Genomic DNA, 20,968 nt, shown 5'->3' on the forward strand with positions numbered 1-20,968 from the left:
AACAGCAATCAGGGTTCAACAGGACTCAGGAAGATGGTTGTACAACAGGGAAAATCTGAGGAAGTTAATCTTTTCTCTGCCATTGGTGAATGCATATTCGACACGTAATTCTCCACTATATAAGAGTTCAGCCTTTAAACTCCACTCCAGATAAAGCAATGGATGTCTTTCTCTTTCACCTAAGGAACTCCTTCAAAGGGCTGCCACTGGTGAAATGTTCATTTAGGCCCAGAAGGTGATTCCAGTTCTTCTCCCCTTAAAAAGAAAGTTGTTGTAAAATTTCCAGGTTAATCCTAGGCAAACAGAAAGGCTGCTCACCATCTCCCAAAAAAGCACAGCAATTATTGATTGTACTGATACTGAAATGTTGAGAAGGAAGTACAAGTTCTATTTGTTGATGCATAGCCTCACCACACTGTCACATCATTTCATACCACTGTGAATCTCTTTTCAGTTCCATTATTGCATAAACTTGTTTCTAGCCAGCTTCCTGATCAGGAAACAATATGCTAAAAACCATACCTTTTCTTCTTGAATCCTCTCATCAATTCTTTTGGATGCTGTCTCGTGTGCTTTAAAGAGTGAAATCATGCTGGCAACATCTGGATCCAATATGTTCCCATTATCATCTCGCACCACTAGATCCAGTCCCAAAATCCTTGCAATAATCCAGAAAAACAAGGAGGTAATCAAGAGCAAAGAGGAGACACAGAAAAAACAAAACATAGGAGAACAAACCCATCAGAACAAAATTCAGCAGTCCATCTGCATTTGAAAGACAAAGATAAAGGCTACTCTGTTGAAGACAGCACAAAGTCCACATTCTGGACAGAGAGGACCACTGGTTAGACCACTGGTTTGAAAGAGGGGTCAAAGAGGCCATCTTTGTTAAAATGTAACAGCCCTCTCTCAACAGAGGGGGAGGGATACGACCAGTGCTTTTTTTGTAAAAGAAAAAGGTGCCGGAACTCACACATGTCATACAACCCGCCTTGCCTACTCTACAAGGTTCCATCCAAAAAAGGTGCCGGAACTCCGTTCTGAGCGTTCTATGAGAAAAAAAGCCCTGGATACGACACCACCTATCTCCTGTTTACAACACAGCCCTTGCAACAGTTCCAAGAAGGTTCCACACCCATTTGGACTATTCAGATGTCTCTGAGGGCACAGATAAAATCCCCAAGGGGCCTCAATGACTCTCAGAGAGAGTACTAATGAGCAGATGACTGCAAGGGACAGAAATCCTTCCATTCTCCACCATTCAGTCAAAACTGAAGAAACTTCTTGGATGAGAAGCAAAACATCTTCAAAGAAAAAAATAACTTAAGTTCTGTTGCCTTTTAGGAATAAAAAAAACAAGAGGAAACACGGAGATCTAAAAAAACCTGGACAGATAACATATGCTCTCTGCAATTTAAAGACAATAATTTTTCAATTAAACTAAGAACCTGAATCCTAGAGCAGAGTAGATCTTTCGTTTATCAGCATTTCAGTGAAAACTAACTAAACACTTCACATAAGGGAAAGTAACATTACCCAGATTCAAGGAAAATGTGAACAAATTTTTCATAGCTAAAGGAAATGTACATATACTTTAATAATTTTGTTGTGTAGTGAGTTCTTTGCTGGCAATAAGCAAGATGAGAGGTTGCAAACAGGAACATTCCTTTATTGAGGCAAACAGGAACAGAACTGAACCAGAGGCTTCTGCGCAGCTACTTATACGGTTGGCCACTAGGCGGTGGCCAATAGGTTTAAAGGAACCCATTCCCGCCCCAAATCATTAAATGAACTTCTTGGGGATAGCAAGTCTGGCTAGTCAGTGACCGTTAGACACACCAATTGAGCAACCTTAAGCAGCATTCAAACAGACACGTGAACAGTTCAAGTAAAATCCCAATACATTTAATAACAAAATCTGGAACAGGAAGCATGGAAGTTACCTACTGCAGAGATCCCTCTTTAAAGGTAACTGTATGCATGAGTTATCCCTACTCAATTCTGGGATCTTTTAGGAAGCCTCAAACAAGACCCAAAATGCTCGGCAAATGGTGCTGATGAAGAAATGTTCTTACTACAAATAAATTTAGTATCTAAAGCTGCAGTGTCCAACCTGGCAACTTTAAGACCTGTAGAAAGCAACTCCCAGGGGGATTCTGGGAATTGAAGTCCACAAGTCTTAAAGTTGCCAAAAAAGGATACTCCTAATTTATGGGTTTCTTTTACATTTTATTCATTTAAACCATTTGTATAACAGCTTTAGACGCTTGCTTCTGGGGAGGAAAGCCATGGCAAATCTAGACAGCACACTAAAAAGCAGAGACATCACCCTGCCAGCAAAAGTGCGTATAGTCAAGGCTATGGTCTTCCCAGTTGCAATGTATGGCAGTGAAAGTTGGACCATAAAAAGGCTGAATGGCAAAAAATTGAAGCCTTTGAATTATGGTGCTGGAGAAGACTCCTGCGAGTCCCTTGGACTGCAAGGTGATCAAACCAGTCAGTCCTAGAGGAGATCAACCCTGACTGCTCTTTAGAAGGCCAGATCCTGAAGCTAAAACTCAAATACTTTGGCCACCTAATGAGAAGGAAGGATTCACTGGAGAAGAGCCTAATGCTGGGAAAGGTTGAGGGCAAGAGAAGAAGGGGACGACAGAGAATGAGGTGGCTGGATGGAGTCACTGAAGCAGTAGGCGTGAGCCTAAATGGACTCCAGAAGATGGTAGAGGACAGGAAGGCCTGGAGGAACATTGTCCATGGGGTCGCAATGGGTTGGACACAACTTCACAACTAACAACAACAATAACAGCTTTCCTCACTTGTAGTCACTCTAAGCAGTGAATACAAACCAAACTAAAACATGACATAAACTAAATAGAAGAGAATGAAGCACTGAAGATGTTGCCTTATTTGTTAATGAAAACAACCAAGCTCTGAAAGCACCAAGGACCCCATATAAACTGAACATCCAGAGCCATCTGGTGTGGATGGGCATTAAAATGTGCAGTAACTGAATGATGCAAAAGCTTATTTGGATATTGCTAGTGTTGGATTCAAAGCACCCTTGCCTTCTTGTGATCCAAATGTTGGACATCTCTAGAGCCAATCTATATGAGGACTGCATCTCTCAAGGTGGGCAATAAATAGCCTAAGACCAGAATGATGCATTGCAATAGCAAGACCCAGATGACCACTGCTCCTCACCTCCAAAAGCTTATAGATTCTCACCCACCATCCAAGTAGAGGAGGAGGTGCAAAAATTGTAGTTTGCTTCTACTTTAAACAGCATTTACACTTTATACTTGGTAGTTGCTGGATTTACTCCTGAAAAGCTTTCTTAGCTGTTACAACAAACCACCTTACCAAAAGAGCTACAGTACAATAGAGTACATATATTCTGGAATCCCTGCCTGCAGGGCTTTTAGTCTAGTATCAGTCAAGGGAAGTTCGACAATCCGGCAGTTTTGTTGGCAGCCACATGGAAGTAGTTTGCCATTGACATTTCTAGGAAGTTCTGCAACTTTCCAGCACAGTCCAAATCTGTGACATTTCATGGTCATCCAACTATAATCAAGCCTGATTCTGCTTAGTTTACAAGCCTCTCTCTCTCTCTTTTGCACGCACGCACTCACACATGCAAAAAAACCCACACACACACAAGAATGAATGAATGAATGAATGAATGAATGAATGAATGAATGAATGAATGAAGAAGGTAGGGGTGTAGACTACAGGAATTGAGTCTTGTGGCTTCCAGATCAGCTCTGTTCTCCTACTAGTTATGAAGTCCAACATATTTAAAAAGTGCCAAGCTATTGGAGCACGTTTCTTGTGCACAAAAGAAAATAGGTGCCTGATGAATGTGGAGGTATCTCCATCCTCTAGAGCTTTTGAGAGTAAAAATCTCCAGCACCTGTTCCTCAAGCACTAGCTCTGACATATGGACAACACTGTGCTTATTCACTCAATGTGCCACTTGTCCCATAATCTAGTGTGAAATCATGCTTGGTGTATCAACTGTAAAGGACATATTTAGAAAAGGGCAGGAGAACAAAGAAAAGAAGGATCCAAGATAAAATGGCAAGATAAAATAAAGTGGTGTGCACACAGAAATGGGATTCACAACTTGATAAAAATAGGTATGTTTTTATTTAAATGGTATCTGTGACTTTAGATAGTTGAAGATCCTGTATACAAACATATGCTATGTGCAAAATGGGATGTGGGGTGTGGGTGGTAAAAAAAGTTTCTACAAAGAACCAGGACTGAAAACATACAGTTTCAGATATCCAGTACATTGCTGGTATCCACAACTGTGAAGAACAGAGAGGGATCTTAGCTGGTGGTAGAGTCTACACTTTGCAACCAGAGGGCTTCTACTGGATTCTCAGCATCTATGAGATGAATAACAGGAGCTGATAATATGAATATAAAAGTAAATGAATAGCAAGAAAATCAAGAAAACAAAATGGAGTAAATCAACAAAATATACTCAAGTAACCAGACTGCTCTATATATCCTAATGAAATCCCTGAGCCCAAACTTCACCTTTTTAAATAAGTCCATTAATTCCAATTTTAGAACTGGGCTCATGAGATCAAGGAGACTCTGAGCTCAATGAATTGACCCATCATAGGTAGACAGACCAAGAACATTTTCTTTTCAAATTGTTCAAATTGTTCAATCTGAGGATGTGACTGAAGCCTGAAAAAGACAGCCCATGTTACCTGTTGCCATAATCGATTTTGGCTGTGACTTTCTTCTTGAGTTCAGCCAACTCATCCTTGGGAAGAGTGCCTGATAGGATCTGGGATCGCCATTCAATCAGACTATAGGTCATCTGTTGTACATGGCGAAAGAGAGAGCTTTTGTTCTCCTAGAGCAGATGAGAAATGAGAAACAGAAAATTAAACAACACAACAAAGCCATTCTGTACTAATAGGAAACTCATACCAATAGAAGAGAATATATGTAGCTTAGGGTGGAACTATGGGGTTATTGGGCTCTCTGAGTTCAGGTTTGGGTTATTTTTTGCAGACGCTAGCAATCAACACTCAGTTAAGCAGTTTAACACCAGGATTAATATGAGATCAACAATCAAACAGTATCCCAATGAAGGAACTCTCATCTCAGACACTCAACAATCAAACAGTAAACAACAACCTAATCAAGGAACCACCAAGAACACTCCCACCAACACTGATAGGACAAGCCACTTGTATATGAGTGGAGAATTACCCATCTTTTGACACTGATGATGTTACCTAATTGGGTAATGAAACATCTGCAAGAAAACAACCAAGCTCAAAGAGCATAAAGGACCCCACAGAAAATTCATGGTCTTCCACTTTTTCATTTCTCAAAGGGTTAGACTAAATCCAAATGAATCACCTATATATTAAATCATTGCATAGGATGTATTTGGTTATATCTCCCTATCTTTTCAATTGATCTTCGACATTCCACTTTGATGGAAGTATACCAAGCATACTTCCATCACACTGGAGTGTCGAAGATAAATTGGAAAGGCAGGAAGATAAAAGCAAACCCAAGTATACTTCCAGCCAGCATTGTTCACTTTGCAGGGCTGTTAAAGGAAAACATGGACGTAGAACTATGCATGCCAGCTTGAGTTTCTGAAGGAAAGGCAGGACATAAATCAAAATGTAGCCACCTCCAATAGGCTTCTTTATGGTTTCCAGAATTGTTCCTATGCTTATAATAGCCAATAAAGCTTACCCACCTGAACCTGTTATTTGCTTTGGGAGAGAGCTTATGGTGGCCCAATAGAGAGAATCTGTACTTACCACATAAAGCCTATGCCAGATGACTACCCATTCTCGCAAAGTAGAGGTGAGTTCTTGGACCAATGGAAGTTCACTAGGAATTACTGTCTCGTTTTGTCTATGGAAAAGTGATTGAAATTCTTGTTGGTCATTTAAGGTCTACCCAAAAAACTATTTTTATGACTTACTAGATTTACATCTATATCTATCTATATTTGTATCTATTTATATCTATATCTGTCTGTCTGTCTGTCCACATACTGTATTAGGCATGTCTTATTTATTAATATTCATCAATTATTGCTTTAAATAGTTCCCAAAGTTTAACTTGGCTCATTCTGGATGTGGTCTGGGGCTATCAAAAGGAAGCCTTCTTCAGCCTCACCTCTCCACCTCCTAGGCACTATTTCACATCAGTCCTCAACTATTCTGTATAAACAAAACTTGTGAATACCATAAGAAATAAATGCAGACAACTGTTTGCAGAACTTGATTCACAAAATGGAATCTTTACAACTCAAAACGTCTGGAACTCCAGAATTTGTTGAAAATTTAAAAAAAATGATCTTGGCTACTCACCCACCATCTTGCACTGTTGCCTCCTTGAGATGAATGTAGGTTGATGGGAAGATACCCTAAACAAAAGACAAAACAAATGGTGACTTTATCAAAAGGGTAGAGAGTTATGAAAGCAAGAGTCTGAGGTTCAACCTTCAATCACTGCAGGAACTCTAGCCCAACAGCTCTATTTACCATCATGGATTGCAAAATCATTACCATTTCCTATAAGTCAAAGATGGTTGATTTTAGGATGATCTCGACGATCAATTTCTTCCTCTACTATACTACAACAAGGAAGAAAAGTGATAAGTCATAAGCGCATGAAAACCACCAAGCACAGAGAACCCCAAGGACCTCACAGTTCAACCCTGAGTTACAAATATTCTCTTCTATTGGTACTACAATATTGACTATGTGAAGTTCTCTGAACTGTCAGAGACAAAGTGGTCCACTTCCTTCTTTCCATGTCCTTCCAAACCTTTGCTTTTTCCCTGCCTTGTTGGTCCTAACACTAGAGCTGCCTCTTGGAATACCTATAGGATGCTATCTTCCTTACATTTAGGATCCAAAGCACGAGAGCTACAAGAGATATTGCCTTCTAATGATATCCTAATCATCTTGAACATTTTTAGTAGGAAAGTTAGCATGCAGCATCACTGAACAACTCAAAATGAGAACAAAAAACATTGTGGGATGGTTTTATATTCATTTATATTCTGGCAGAGAAGGGGGAATATTTCCATAAAGAACTCCTTTCAATGCAATCTTAATTGATTAGCACTGGTAGCTTTTAGAATTATGCACAAGGAAGCTGTGCCAGCAGTTTTAATCTAAGAAGAAGAATCTCTCTAATGTAAGGATCATGCTAATAAATATGGTCATTTGAAAAAGAGGTAGAGGGGAAGAGAAGAAATCATTTCCTCTCAAAGCTTTAGAGAATTCCAGTTCCCACTGCTGGTCTTAATTTTATGCACATGATATGTAAGTCCTAGAGGAAGTATATTCATAAGCAGCAAAACTTTTAATAAACTGCTAAACCATGCAGCTTCCCCATTCCTTCTTTTAATTAACTCTGCCTCCAATTTTTCACTGGTTTTCTAGACAGTCTAATCGCAGAGACAGTCACCTTCCTTGTTGATTGCACCAACTATCCAAATCAACAAACTTCTACTGAATTAAAAGATCAGTTTTCATGCTTCAATTTGATGTCCAAATATAGATTGAAATGTGTTCTATTTTTTAAGCTCTAAAGCTAATGCCACCACTAGGAAAGCAACTATTCCTTTGTATTAATATACAGCATTTATTTAAGACAAGTTACGTGGCTGCCCAAGTCACACTCAGTGACTCCCATTGGCATATGCTTTGTTCTGGATAAATCCAGAGATACGAATTGAGGTTATAATCCTTCCCAAAAGCAAGCTACAGAAATTCAGAACCCAAACAGGAAAACTTTTCACATTTAGGGGAATAAATAACACACAAAGCGGATCAACTTGTATGTTTCTTTTAATAATGTCAGTTTTGAAAAATCAATGTCCTTCCCCAAAATTGTACATTTCAGATTCACCTCTCCATAATGCTTCTTAGTTTCTTTTTTGGCCCCCATCAGAAAAAGATTGGCTGAGGGTGTTTAAAAAGAGGCTCTAGTGATCCCTCATTCTGATATCCCAGCTAAGTATCATTTTTGCCAGCGGAAGAAAATGCACATCAACAGCTCAAAGACTGATGGAGTTTCCTCCATTCCTCCCTCAGAAAGAAAGTCTTCCAGGAAGATAAATGAACTGTGAATTAAAGTTCTGAGGAAAACACTGAGAATGAGATAGCCAACCACTTGCAAGGTTTACTTTGCTGTGGTGAACAATTTCCACAGATCAAGAGAGACTTACTGACCCTTTGATGCATTTCACGCCAAGCATCAATATAGAAATGGCTCCAAAGCAGTTTAAAGCTTTGATTATTCCACTTGGAGGATACCCAAGAGTGCAAAGTAGCTACTGTAGTTAGATTCTGGCTTGCTAGCGTGCCAGGGAAATCTAAAGGCACCTTTCCAATTTGTACGGGATCTGGATATAATTCATAGAAAAGGAATTTGGAAAACAGAAAACCATTTCTCTCTATCACGCCTCCCAAAGTGAATTGTATTCAATTGGAAATTAATACTGTGCCCTAAAAAAAACCACACAATTCTAGTAATTATGGATGGGGATAGGGAAGCTCTATGGATCTTTCAGAAACTTGTCAAAATTTGAGTGAAATAGTCATTGAACCCAGAACTCCTATTAACTGAACAAAAGTCCAGAGTGGGCAATCTGTGGCCTCGAGTTCCCTCTTTCTTCCAGACCCTTGTAGGCCACCCCATACTTTAGTAGGATCAGTCCTGAAAATTGTTGCATCGCCATTAAGATAGATAGGCAACCTTTGGGGGCAGGGTTCATTTTTGGAATTTTGACAGCACTCAGTACATACTGAACCCTATCAAAGCTAGGAGAATGGGTCAGAAGGAAAGGAAGGATCAAGAACCCTGAAAAAGTCAGGACTGTCTGAAGCTGATGAGATCTTTCAAGTGAGAAGTTTAAAGGTGGAAATATAGAAACAATATAGAAGCAAAGATGCTGTGGAAACAGAGCAAGAGATAGAGATGTTTAGCAAGTAGTGTTGATAAAAAAACTAGATTTAGCTAGATATATTTTCTTAATTCTTGCCTTCCATTATTTTGTCTTACTAAGCCTTGCTCCCTTTCTGCATTCTGTATAGAATACCTCATTGGTAGAACTTTTCACTCTTTGCCTTAAGAAGATGGAAGAAATCGAAATAAATTTTGCATCATGCAAAACTGAATTTGTCACAATCAAGGCTACACAAATATGAACTCATTTTGCATCATAATTTTTTTTAAATCAGTTACAGTGACTTACTTAAACACACCCACATCTTCCATAGTAATTAACCGAACTGTGACCTCAAAATTTGGCTCCACGTGACCCATAGATTGAATGCTGTAAACATTCAGCATAATCCAATTATCCACAAACTGGTTCTATTTCTAATCCAGGCTTTTGCTGTTTGCACACTTGTTTTGGAATGTGCTCCTGGTAAAAGCGCTTGCTGTTAGATTGGCGCAACGTTAACAAGATTTAACGCTTAACTCTTAACTCAATCTGCAGGATAGTTTCATTACATCCTTATTTTTCATAATCTGTTAGTTCCTACCAATCTTCAAGGGATCTGAGGAACCAGATAACATTATGCATTAACCATAAGTATGCCTCCTTGATGATCTTCTTGCTGCTTTCACCAAATAGTGTCCTCAAGATGTCAGAGAACCAGCTTTTTAAATCAGAAAGGACAGAAGCACAGAGATTTCTTTCCCTTCTGCTTAATTAATATTGAATTATTGTGTGGCTAAGTGCTGAAAGGTTTTCAGTACCGATTGAAAAGCTATTAGGTAGGCAGCAACATCACAAAAATGTAAAATGCATGACACCCAGAAATATTCTTTTTAAAATGCTACCACAGTTTAGGAAAAGCTTGAGAGAAAGGAGATGTATCCAAATACTGCTGGAAGATGAAGTTGCGTCAGGAATGCCAAATAAATTTTAAGAGCAAGGATTCAGAGGAATTAATGTATAGACACAAAAGAAAAAAAAATATTTGGAGCCACTCTACCTTTTTGGATTTATTTCGAAGACTGTAGCCTCTGTACCAGTCTGCCAGGGAAGAAGAAAACATACGCAAAAAATGATTTTACAATCATAAATTCTTTTCAGAATTTAGTAGAATGATTCTGCAAACGTGCGCTTTATAAACATGGAACCAGTTTCAACAACATTCGGATAAAATCTCTTGCAGGCAAGCAATTTAAATTACAGTTAAAATTCAACAAGATTTAAACTGCAATTCTACTCATGTCTGAATTCAATTCTTTAAAAGGTCATATATGGAGCTTTGCTCTTTCTGCGACTTAGTTTATAAATTTTGGATTACATCCCTTATGATTCATATGTTGGCTGGGGATTATGGTGGCAGTCATTCAATCTATCCAGAGGAAACCAGTCTGGAGAACACTAATAACATGCTTGTAGTCTCAAAGATCCAATCCACTAGCCAGGATGACAAAAATACCTAAAACGAGAATCTCTTAATTAGGAGTCTACTGAAACAGAACACCTTGTTGATCACTAATCTCCTGAGAGTACAAAAATTAGAACAAACCCAAATAATTTGTGATAAAACAGCATATGGGTTGTTTCCAACCACATTTAAAGTAGTTAAACTGCTTTTTTTAAAAAAAATAAAACACAGAGATCATTCTTAAGCAATTGTGAAAAATTCTTAGAATAAAGAATGCAACACGGGCAGTCCTCACCTTGCAACCGCAATTGAGCCCAACGTTTCTGTTCTTAAGTGAGACATTTGTTAAGTTTTGTGTCCCATTTGCCACAGTTGTTAAGTGAATCTGGCTTCCCCATTGACTTTGCTGGTCAGAAGGTTGCAAAAAGCACTGCAACCATCATAAACATGAGTCAGTTGCCAAATATCTGAATATTGATCAGGTGACCATGGGGATGCTATAACAGTTGTAAGTGTGAAAAATGGCCATAAGTCACTTTCTTCAGTGCTGTTATAACTTTGAATGGTCACTAAAAGAACTGCAGTAAGTCAAGGACTATCTGTACTGGGAAAAATCAATATTGTAAATTAGGAGAATCCGAAGTTGGAAGGGAAGGAAAATTAATATAATAAAGGAGCCTTTGAGAAACATAAAGCCACTCCCATAACTAGCTAGCCAGAGAGAAGCACATTTTTTTCGGAGGAAGGAGCACTATATATGAAATTTGTGCTACACCCCCCAATATAACTAGCTGACATTGTGTGTGTGTGTGTGTGTGTGTGTATGTATATACATATGTGTGTGTGTGTGTGTGTGTGTGTGTGTAAATTTTTTGGATTGCTAACAAAGAATTAAAGGGAGACTGATATGCATTTGAAATGCATATCAGGTAACAGCGTTCCATGCGCTTTTGGTGTCTAGTCATGCCGGCCACATGACCACGGAGTCATCCTCGGACAAGCGCTGGCTCTTCGGCTTTGAAACGGAGATGAGCACCGGCCCCTAGAGTCGGAAACAACTAGCACGCATGTGCAGGGGAAGCTTTACCTTTTATATATATAAACTAGAAATATGAAATCAGAGTATGAATTGGTCTTGTGCTGGATTGCTGTTTCTGGGACTGCAAAGAAGGGGGTGTTGGTGGTGGGGAAGATGTCAACATGGATCATGCAACTCAATTCAAGAAATTGTGCAAAGCTGTAAACAAGGCAAGTGGTGTCGCCCCAGATGGATGCTGCCGTTGCTGTGAACAGTCGTCATTGAGAAATAAACAAGCCACATGCCAGCTCCGGCCCTTTTCAGCCTGGAACAAACTGTACCAGTTTCAGCTCATTTGATAAATTCTGCCATGGACCACAATAGCCATTGTGACACATACACACAGTGGCTCCAAGCATCTCATGGCCACATACAGAAAAGCCTCCTAAATCAGAAAGCCCAGGAATTCAACCAAGCAAGTTAGACATAAAACAGATGTGATGACAAGAGATGCTATCAGGGGTTCTTATTTAGGTCCCCAGCTGGCCAGATGTGCCTGTTCCAAAGACTCCATTACATTCCTCTGCTATGATTCTCATTTGCTCTCAGATATTCAGCATCCAATGTTTTGTTTAGTTGCCTCTTTGTTGGAGCCATTATCTTCTTTCTTAAGCCTCTCCTCTCCTCCTCCCCTCTCCTCTCCTCTTCAACCTCCACTGAGCTGTGGATATCATAAATTTAGCTGCATCAGGATTCTAAGAAAAGGTGTATCCTACTAGTATATACATTTGCCAAAAAAGCAATTTCAGACAGGCAGATATAATAGATAATAGCACATTAGGGCTTCCAATGTTGTACCAATGAAGCAAGGATCTATGAAATTTGACAATGTTCAAACATAATAAATAATCAACGGATACCGGTTTTATGGTATTAATGGAGAGGTTAGCCATTAACTGCATGGTCTTCACACTTTGCACTGCAACTACCACCAGCTAAATAAGGAAACAAATTCTCCGAACCTTGGCCTTATTCATTTGTATGAATGACTCAGTCCATCCACAAGATTTCCATTGGCTAAAAGTCGATGAAGAAAGTGGAAATTTTAAAGATAACTCCCCAAATTGTTCAGTATCCCATACATACTCAATTTACAAGGTAACACACCTATCTAGATGCACTGTTTCTCCAGCAACCTACTGGAAAACCTTTACAGGAAGGACTTCCAGCTCTGCTTCTCTAAAAAGTCCATCAAAAACTCAGGCTTGTATGTGAGTACATTTATTTACCCAAAAGAGTAGGATCACATATAGTGACAAATATAGGGGCTTTAAGCCTTAATGCTGGCTGCAGTCTCAATTCAGTTTTCTTTGCAGGAAAAGAAACTTGGAGAATTCTCCTGCAACTGCTCTCCATTTGAACACTTTGAGTTGAGAGGAATGGATGACTTCATAACAACAGATTGAACATGCCAAAAAAAAACCCAGAGGATGAACTGATCTTGCGTATGAGAAAGAGACACAAAAAAATGTTGCTTGGTTGAAACAAAATGAAGATTAGTTTCCCTTCCTCAAAAGATTGACCCTCTCCCCTTTTTTCAACAAAACAAAACATTCTCCTTGACTTCCCAATATTGTATGTCGTCTTGGGGGAAAAAAAACAAAAACAAACTTTTCCCAGCAGTAATTTGAAACAGCATTGTTTATGGGCAAGTTTCTCAAGGCAGGGATTAATATCAAGTAATAGTATCCCACCTTTATTATTTTTGCAAATAACTCAAAGCGGATAATAACTCAACCCATATTCCTCCTTCTGTTTTCCCCACAGCCATTAACCCTGTGAGGTAAATTGGGTTGAGAGACAGTGACTGGCTCAAAGTCTCCTAGCCAGCTTTCGTGGCTAAGATAGGAGCCGAACTCACAATCTCCTGCTTTCTAGCTCGGTGACTTAAATTCAGCCTTGGTGGAGCAGTGGGCTAATTCCTCCTTAAGTAACACCAGCTGCCTGCAATTAATGCAGGTTCGAGTCCCACCAGGCTCAAGGTTGACTCAGCCTTCCATCCTTCCGAGGTAGGTAAAATGAGGACCCAGATTGTTGGGGACAATAAGCTGACTTTGTAATAATGCCGCTTGGGGTGTGTGTGAAAGCCCTAATAAGCAGGCATATACATAGAACGAAGGCTATTGCTAAGCACATTGGTTTGTGCTTCTTAGATTGTAAGCCGCCCTGAGTCTTCGGAGAAGGGCGGGATATAAATGGGATTTAAAAAAAACAACAAACTACTAAACCAAACTGGCCCTCAAAGCACATTGCCTTGCTTTGGGGATAGGAGAAAATATTGTCGCTGTTCTTCCTGACAGGAAGTACTGATTTTGATTTAACCATTTAGGTTAAATGGCTCCTGAGGAATGGGATCAATAGGTTTGTTTGTTTGTTTGTTTGTCTCTCTTTCCCATATGTAAGGTCAGCCAATGCCCTGGTTCTCTGCTGTATTAAATCTAACACTACAAAGGTACCCACTCCCCTCAATGCATCTGCAAATACAGAATCCGTAACAAAAATCTTTTTTTTTGGCACGTAAGCTATAACTGGCTCTCTCCAATGTCAAGACGCCAGCATGAAAATAAAATCAGCAGCCGGTTTGACTTGCTGGTGAGTCCAAAGTATGCAGTTCCTCACTTAACACTGGCAGGATGGAGCGCATCATAAAAATGGAGACTCAGCATCCCTTTGCAATCCTCACGTCACTCAGTTCTCTTTCCAGCCAAGGTGGATTAGTTCAAATTGTATTCTCTGGTCTGCTGGAGCATAACAATGAAATAGCAACTTTCAAGAAGTATATGAAATTCACTGGAGGTTAAGCATGGGATGAATCACACATAAAGTCGCTCATCCATTCTAGCAGGGAAAGTTAGCTGTATAACAAGGGATCCATTACTAATGATCAATCAAAAGGCACACAATATGCCATATAAATTCAGGCAAATGGGTTAAAATTCCACTAAAGCAGGGGTGTCAAACTGCCGGCCCGCGGGCCAGATGCATCATAGCAAAACCGCGCCCACCCCATTGCTGGCAATGGCAAAAAAGTCGCGGTACATCGTGACACGTCATGTGATGTTGTGAATTTGACACCCCTGCACTAAAGGGATCCAATTTAGTCTCCCCTATTGACCCAATGGATCATCTTCCACACATGCTGGGCTGACTACACTGAGATTATCACAGTGATTAGAATGCCAGAGGTGAACTCAGATTTAAGATTACATTTAATTACAAAAGCACAACAGTTTCTTTATGTTCAGATACAAGTGCACCTATATCTGTGGCCATCATGACCTGCTTTGTGGACTTCTCAACGTTTGCCTTTGAGTATTCAAAGAACTTTGGAGACACTCAGAACTGCTCCTTGTTGCAGTTGTTCTCACATGCATCTTTTGCTCGGGCCAAAAATCATCACAATGCAATTATAGGTGGTCCTCAACAAATGAGCTGAAAATTTCCGTTTGTTAAGTGAGTTTGTCCTCATTTTACAACCTTTCTCACCACAGTTGTTAGGTGAATCACTGCAGATGGTATGTTAGTAACACAGTTGTTAAGTGAATCTGGCTTCTCCACTGAGTTTTGTTTGTCAGAGGGTTGCAAAAGGGGAACACGTAACCCCGGGAGACTGCAACCGTCATAAATATGAGTCAGTTGCCAAGCGTCTGATTTTTGATTATGTGACCATGGGGGTGTTGCAATAGTCATAAGTGTGAAAAACGGTCCTGTCCCTTTTTCAGTGCCATTTTCACTTTGAACAGTCACTAAATGAAATGTAAATCGAGACTACCTGCATACTGGAGCACGTATACACTTCTACTCAATGAAATTTTAAAACAGCACAGTCAAGCTAGAGAAGTTGCAGAAAGGAGCAGCCAGATCATATAGCAACTGATTGGCCATGTTGGGGGAAAAAAATACTGCTCTTCACAGCCTCTTATATTTGAAATTCCTGCTTCAGATCTTGGACTACTCATTCTGGAACTTGATACAGTAATAATCTGTATAACTGTGGGTTTCATCACCTGGGATTTCCCTCGTCTCTTTCCACCTTGGTGTTGATCCCTACCTTGAAATATAAACCTCAGAGTCTGGTGCTGGATCTAGGAGCCCTTCCCATTCCCTCTTGGCAATCCAGAGCCTGCTTACCTTCATACATCTCCAGGATGTGAACGGTATCTCCAACCTGTAAAGAGAGCTCCACATCCTGGACTGCTTTGTAATTGTAGATGGCTGGAAAACAAAAAGAACAGGTGAAAAGGGAAGGACATAAATTAGTTGAGATTAAAGCTAGTATCTTCAACTACCACCCTTAAGTAACTCCCAGAACATAGGATCCTTCTGAAAGACTCACGCAAGTCTACCATAAGCAAGGTGGGCAAGATAAACCTTCCCTTCAAGTCCTTAGACATTTAGAAATGGAATGGATGTGCTTTAGACATCTTACCATCCATCTTATTTTCTTATTGGGCTACTGGCTGCCTAGCCATAGACTACCTATTAATCTGTTGGGGGCAGTATTGCAGGCTAACTCTGTCCACAACCTGGAGCTTGATCCTGATGGGGCTCAAGGTTGACTCAGCCTTCCATCCTTCTGAGGTCAGTAAAATGAGGACCCAGATTGTTGGGGGCAATATGCTGACTCTGTAAACCAGCAAGAGAGTGCTATATAAAACACTATGGGGGTGACAGAAAAGTCTAAGTGCTATTTTGCTAATCTGAGTTGTCATGACACAATGTTATAAATAAACAAGTAAAAAAATTAAAGGCAACTCTAGACAGAACAGGCAAGTCAAGAACCAGTCTTGTTATGTAAATGGTGCCCAAACTGTTCACTTTTCACCAAAGTTTAACATAAGGTCTCTGTGATTGATAGATAGATAGATAGATAGATAGATAGATAGATAGATAGATAGATAGATAGATAGATAGATAGACAGATAGATAGATAGATAGATAGATAGACTTTATTGTCATTTTTTTCCTGTGGGCACAAGAGCACATATTAAAAATGAAAATTAGTTGCTTCCTCTCAAGGTGTACACATACACATTTAAAACATACTATATGCAACATATGTGTAGACCTACACCCTTACATATAAGTAACATATAAATGTTATTCACTGTCCATCTTGAATACGTAACAGAAGGAGGAAGCTTTAGTGTATTTTTCAAAGCAGTTACGCGTCTTAGGTAGATACAATTTCAAAAAGGAATACTTACAATAGCATCCTCCTCCTCCCATTAAATAAAACACCTCAGGGGGTTTTGCTCTAGCTACTAATTCACACTAGCGGATTAAATTGCACTAAAGGCAGGTTCAAGATCAATGTGTAAAATAGCCATCACGCTCCTTGGGCTAATAATCATCTCTGGAGTATATCAGGGGTGTCCAACATTGGCAACTTTCAGACTTGTGGACTTCAATTTCTAGAAATGCACAGCCAGAATTAAGTCCACAGATCTTAAAGTGAACAAGGCTGGGCACCCCTGGCGTAGATACTTTGCAGACTTGGGATGTCCATCAGATAAAGAGTTAAACTAAGGCTTGGAAATGTCAAGCTTATAAAACCATTGAGAGGATCAATGTAACTGAACAGCTATGAACTCTTGGAGAAAAGGCAGAAAAAAAAATTGGACCTCTTGAAAGACAAGAGAGCCTGGATTTCCTCTCTTCTCACTAACTCTGTCTGCAAAGTTGCTCCATCCCATTTCTATACGACTCAAGAAGGAATAATGCTAAATGAAATCACACGAGGTATACAGTCAAAGACATTATCGTTAAAAATTATACCTAACCAACCTCAGTAAAGACATTTAAAATAACTTTTCTGTGCTGTAGATCATGGGCCAAAGAGCCTAGTGCTCTGTCAATCTTCTGAACTACAATCCCCATCAGCATGGCCAATAACTGGAAATGGTGAAAATTGTCTCCCCAAACCCCAGACATAGAATATCAGCATTGGAAGGATACATTGGAGGTCTTCTAGTCCAACCCACTGCTCAGGAGACAACTATACCATTTGAGACCAGTGGCTGTCTAGTCTTTTCTTAAAAGCCTCCAGTGATGGAGATGAAGGCAAGATGGTCCACTGTTGACTGTTCTCACTGTTAGGAAATTTATCCTTAGTTCTAGGTTGCTTTTCTCCTTTTTTAATTTCCATCTGTTGTTTCTTGTCCTGCCTTTGGTGCTTTGGAAAATAGGTTGACCCCCACTTTTTGTGGAAGCCCTTTAAGTATTGGAACACTGCTATCATGTATCCCCTGGTCCTTCTTTTCACTAGAGTGGCCATATCCAATTCCTGCAACCGTTTTCCATATGTTTTAGTCTCCAGGCTCCCTAATCATCTTCATTGCTCTTCTCTGCACTTTTTCCAAAGTCTCCACATCTTTTTTATAGTGTGCTGACCAAAACTGGATGCGGTATTCCAGATGTGGTCTTACTAACGCTTTATAAAGCAGCACTAGTACTTCATGTGATCTTTATTCTATCTTCTGTTAATGTTAACATGACACTGGCTATCCAGCTTGAGAACATCTATGAAATACTTTTCCGTGTGTGTGTTTGTGTGTGTGTGAAGACGTAAGTTTATAAGAACTTAACCAGGAAACACACTGAATTCATCCATAATTAGGTATATTACTTCCTGGGCTAATGCCAACATAAACAAAGTGGTCATAGTTTACCACACAGGAAATAATAAACTTGCAATGTTCCCTTTCAACTATAGCGACTATAAATAACACTGCAATAAACGGCAACTCGAAGGTTTACTGGATATTTTGAGAACTGGCTGTGGGATGAACAGACGTCTATTTTAAGCCTTCTTCTTTGCCTCTCCTGCATCCTCAGTTTTTAAACAAAGAGTTTTCTAGCCCTGTTCTTACAGTTGGGACTAATGTTGTCAGTGTGAAAAGAGCCGTGCAGGTGGCATTTTCCTTATCCATCATCAGCTCAGCATATGCTTGGGGCAGATTCACATGAGAACGCAAACACAAGGGACCAATAACCACCATGTGAGGAGGGGAGAGAGTTTAAAAAGTCAGCTGTGCCAACAGATATGGCTCCCCCACACATTTCAAGGAAACTCCTTATCAAGGGAAATGTCTGTTGAAACATTAAACAATTGCATATTGCAGAGAGACACAAAGTTATGTCCCTTGAAACAGCAGAATTACAGAATAACAGAGTTGGAAGGGACCTTGGAGGTCTTCTAGTCCACCCCCCCCCCCCGCTCAAGCAGGAAACCCAACTTTCAGACAAATGGCTGTCCAATCTCTTCTTTAAAACCTCCAACTTCTGAAAGCAAGTCGTTCCACTGATTATTTCTACAGCCTTGTAGAAATCACTCCCCAAAAGTTTCTAAAACTTCTAAACTGTAGCTTCATTCTGTTTCACTCAATCTAATTATGGGACTCATGAACAGACTAGTAGTCTGTTTGTTTGTTTGTCCTCTAGCTGGACATGGCGATTGAGGAAGACTAGGCTAAATTAGTCTGAAAGAAAACGCTTAGGATTATATTGGAACAGGGATTCCATGTTTTTTTTTGCTTCCCAGACAAACTAGAACTGCTAAAATAAGAACAATGTTTGTTTCTGATTAGGGACTATGAATCACTACAAATTCATTTGCTTTATTGTAAGTGTTAGTAGTTTGCTATTCAAATTAGGAGGGTTTTTTATCATTTACAGTCCTAATGTTGAATAACAAAGCCTTTCTGTACAACAACTTATTTCTATAACTGTTAATAAAATGACTTAAGAATCATTTTTTAAAAAAAAAGGAAATTGATATGCTTTTGTGTTTTTTGTGCATGTGTGTCACTTTGTGTTGGTTTGAAAAAAGAAATTAGCCTGGTGTATGGGGTTTTTTTTAAAAAAAAAAATCACTGTCCCTGTTTGGTCAAATTTTCAGTAGTTTGTTTTTGTTTGTTTGTTTCAGATATTCTTCCCTGTTCCCAATGCTTAATTTTGGAAAATGAATGCCAGTAGATTTCTGACACTTGCTTTCACCTTATTTGGAATTATGGGAAAAGAATTTTTCCCCAGTGAAATTCTATTATTCTGTCCTGCCTTATACCCCAAATACAACAAATATGGACTTACTAGTTTAAACACAACACTATATTGCATTTCCTTTTCCTATCAATTCCTGGATTGTTTATTTGCACTGGCTGGTAGGGACAAGCAAGCAAAACATATACTTGTTCTGTAATAGTGAGCCAGGATTCTCCGTAATTTAACCTTCATGTACCATTCAACTTTCTTGAAATCTGGTTGTCAGTCTTAAAGAGAATGATATGAAGTTCAAAAGATGCAGATCGTCCCAAAGATGCTTTTTTTCATTGAAGCAACTGGATTTTCTTGTTTTTCTTTGAAGACGTTTTGCTCGTCATCCAAGAAGCTTCTTCAGCTCTCACTGGATGGCGGGGAATGGAAAGATTTATACTCCTGCTGACAGCTATTCCTTTGTATTCTTTTAGCGAATCATTAAAGCTACCTGGAGGCTTATCTGTGTCTTCAGGGTCACCTGAGTAGGGTGTGGAGCCTTCTTGGAACTGTTGAAAGGACTGTGTTGTAGACTGGAGATAGATGATGTCATATCCCTCCTCCTCGGTTGAGAGAGGGCTGTTCAATTTTGACATAGATGGCAAATGACAAGCTGTCTGCAAGGAATATAAGTCCATACATTCTTCAACATCCAAACAGACCTGAAGAAGCTTCTTGGATGAGAAGCGAAACGTCTTCAAAGAGAAAAAAGAAAGTCCAGTTCTGTGATATTCGTAGAAGATAACAGTGGGCTGCATTCTAACCAATACATTCCACTGTATCAGAAAGAATTCTCAGTAATGAATAATGAATCCTGATCTAATGTTCCAATACAGTATCAGTTCAGTACAACTGGACATACATACAATCAGCATTTATACCAATTAAGCATACATCTTGTTCAAGATGGTAACAAGAATATTCTTCTTCCTCCTTGTTAATGAAAACTGTCATTTCTTTTTCTAAAGGGTCACAGTTTTTAAAAAATCCTATTGATGTACGATAAAGGGTAGAGATAGTCATTTATTGAGGCATATCCAAGCAGAAAAACCTTAATCAAAGTACTCTTCTACCAAACTAACAAGAAAAGTCAATTTGAAAGTCAACTGGACCTTTGCAAAATAAAAACCCATCGTCCATGAGCAAGCCAAACTGGAAGAAAAACAAGTATTGTTTGCTATTATCTTCACTCAGTTATGATGCCGTTGAATGAACTTCAGATGAATTTCATTTTCTCTACCTACCTACAGAATTGTTAAGAAGATAACATTGAATGCAGGTTTCCTAGGAATGCATCAAGATGATATATCATAGAAAAGTGTTGACCATAAAAAACAGGAGGAAATTGAACAGTTCAATTCATCATCTGGGGCAGGGGTAGGCAACCTTGGCTCTTTTATGACTCATGAACTTCAACTCCCAGAATTCCTGAGTCAGC

The 20,968-nt window shown here is 39.4% G+C and overlaps 1 protein-coding gene across 1 annotated transcript in view; it reads right to left on the reverse strand.

Moving 5' to 3' along the window:
- The window catches only part of DOCK5 (dedicator of cytokinesis 5), a 107,443-nt gene that overhangs the window by 64,511 nt on the left and 21,964 nt on the right, over positions 1-20,968 (reverse strand). The window contains exons 2-7 of the mRNA XM_081334055.1: positions 15,628-15,711; positions 10,014-10,054; positions 6,363-6,418; positions 5,805-5,901; positions 4,725-4,873; positions 523-658 (exon numbers count right to left, since the gene is read on the reverse strand). Of these exons, the coding sequence (XP_081190181.1) occupies positions 523-658; positions 4,725-4,873; positions 5,805-5,901; positions 6,363-6,418; positions 10,014-10,054; positions 15,628-15,711 (563 nt within the window). The remainder of the gene's footprint in view (positions 1-522; positions 659-4,724; positions 4,874-5,804; positions 5,902-6,362; positions 6,419-10,013; positions 10,055-15,627; positions 15,712-20,968) is intronic.

Source organism: Vipera berus (genome assembly GCF_964194415.1).
Source record: "Vipera berus genome assembly, chromosome: 8".
NCBI lineage: Eukaryota > Metazoa > Chordata > Lepidosauria > Squamata > Viperidae > Vipera > Vipera berus.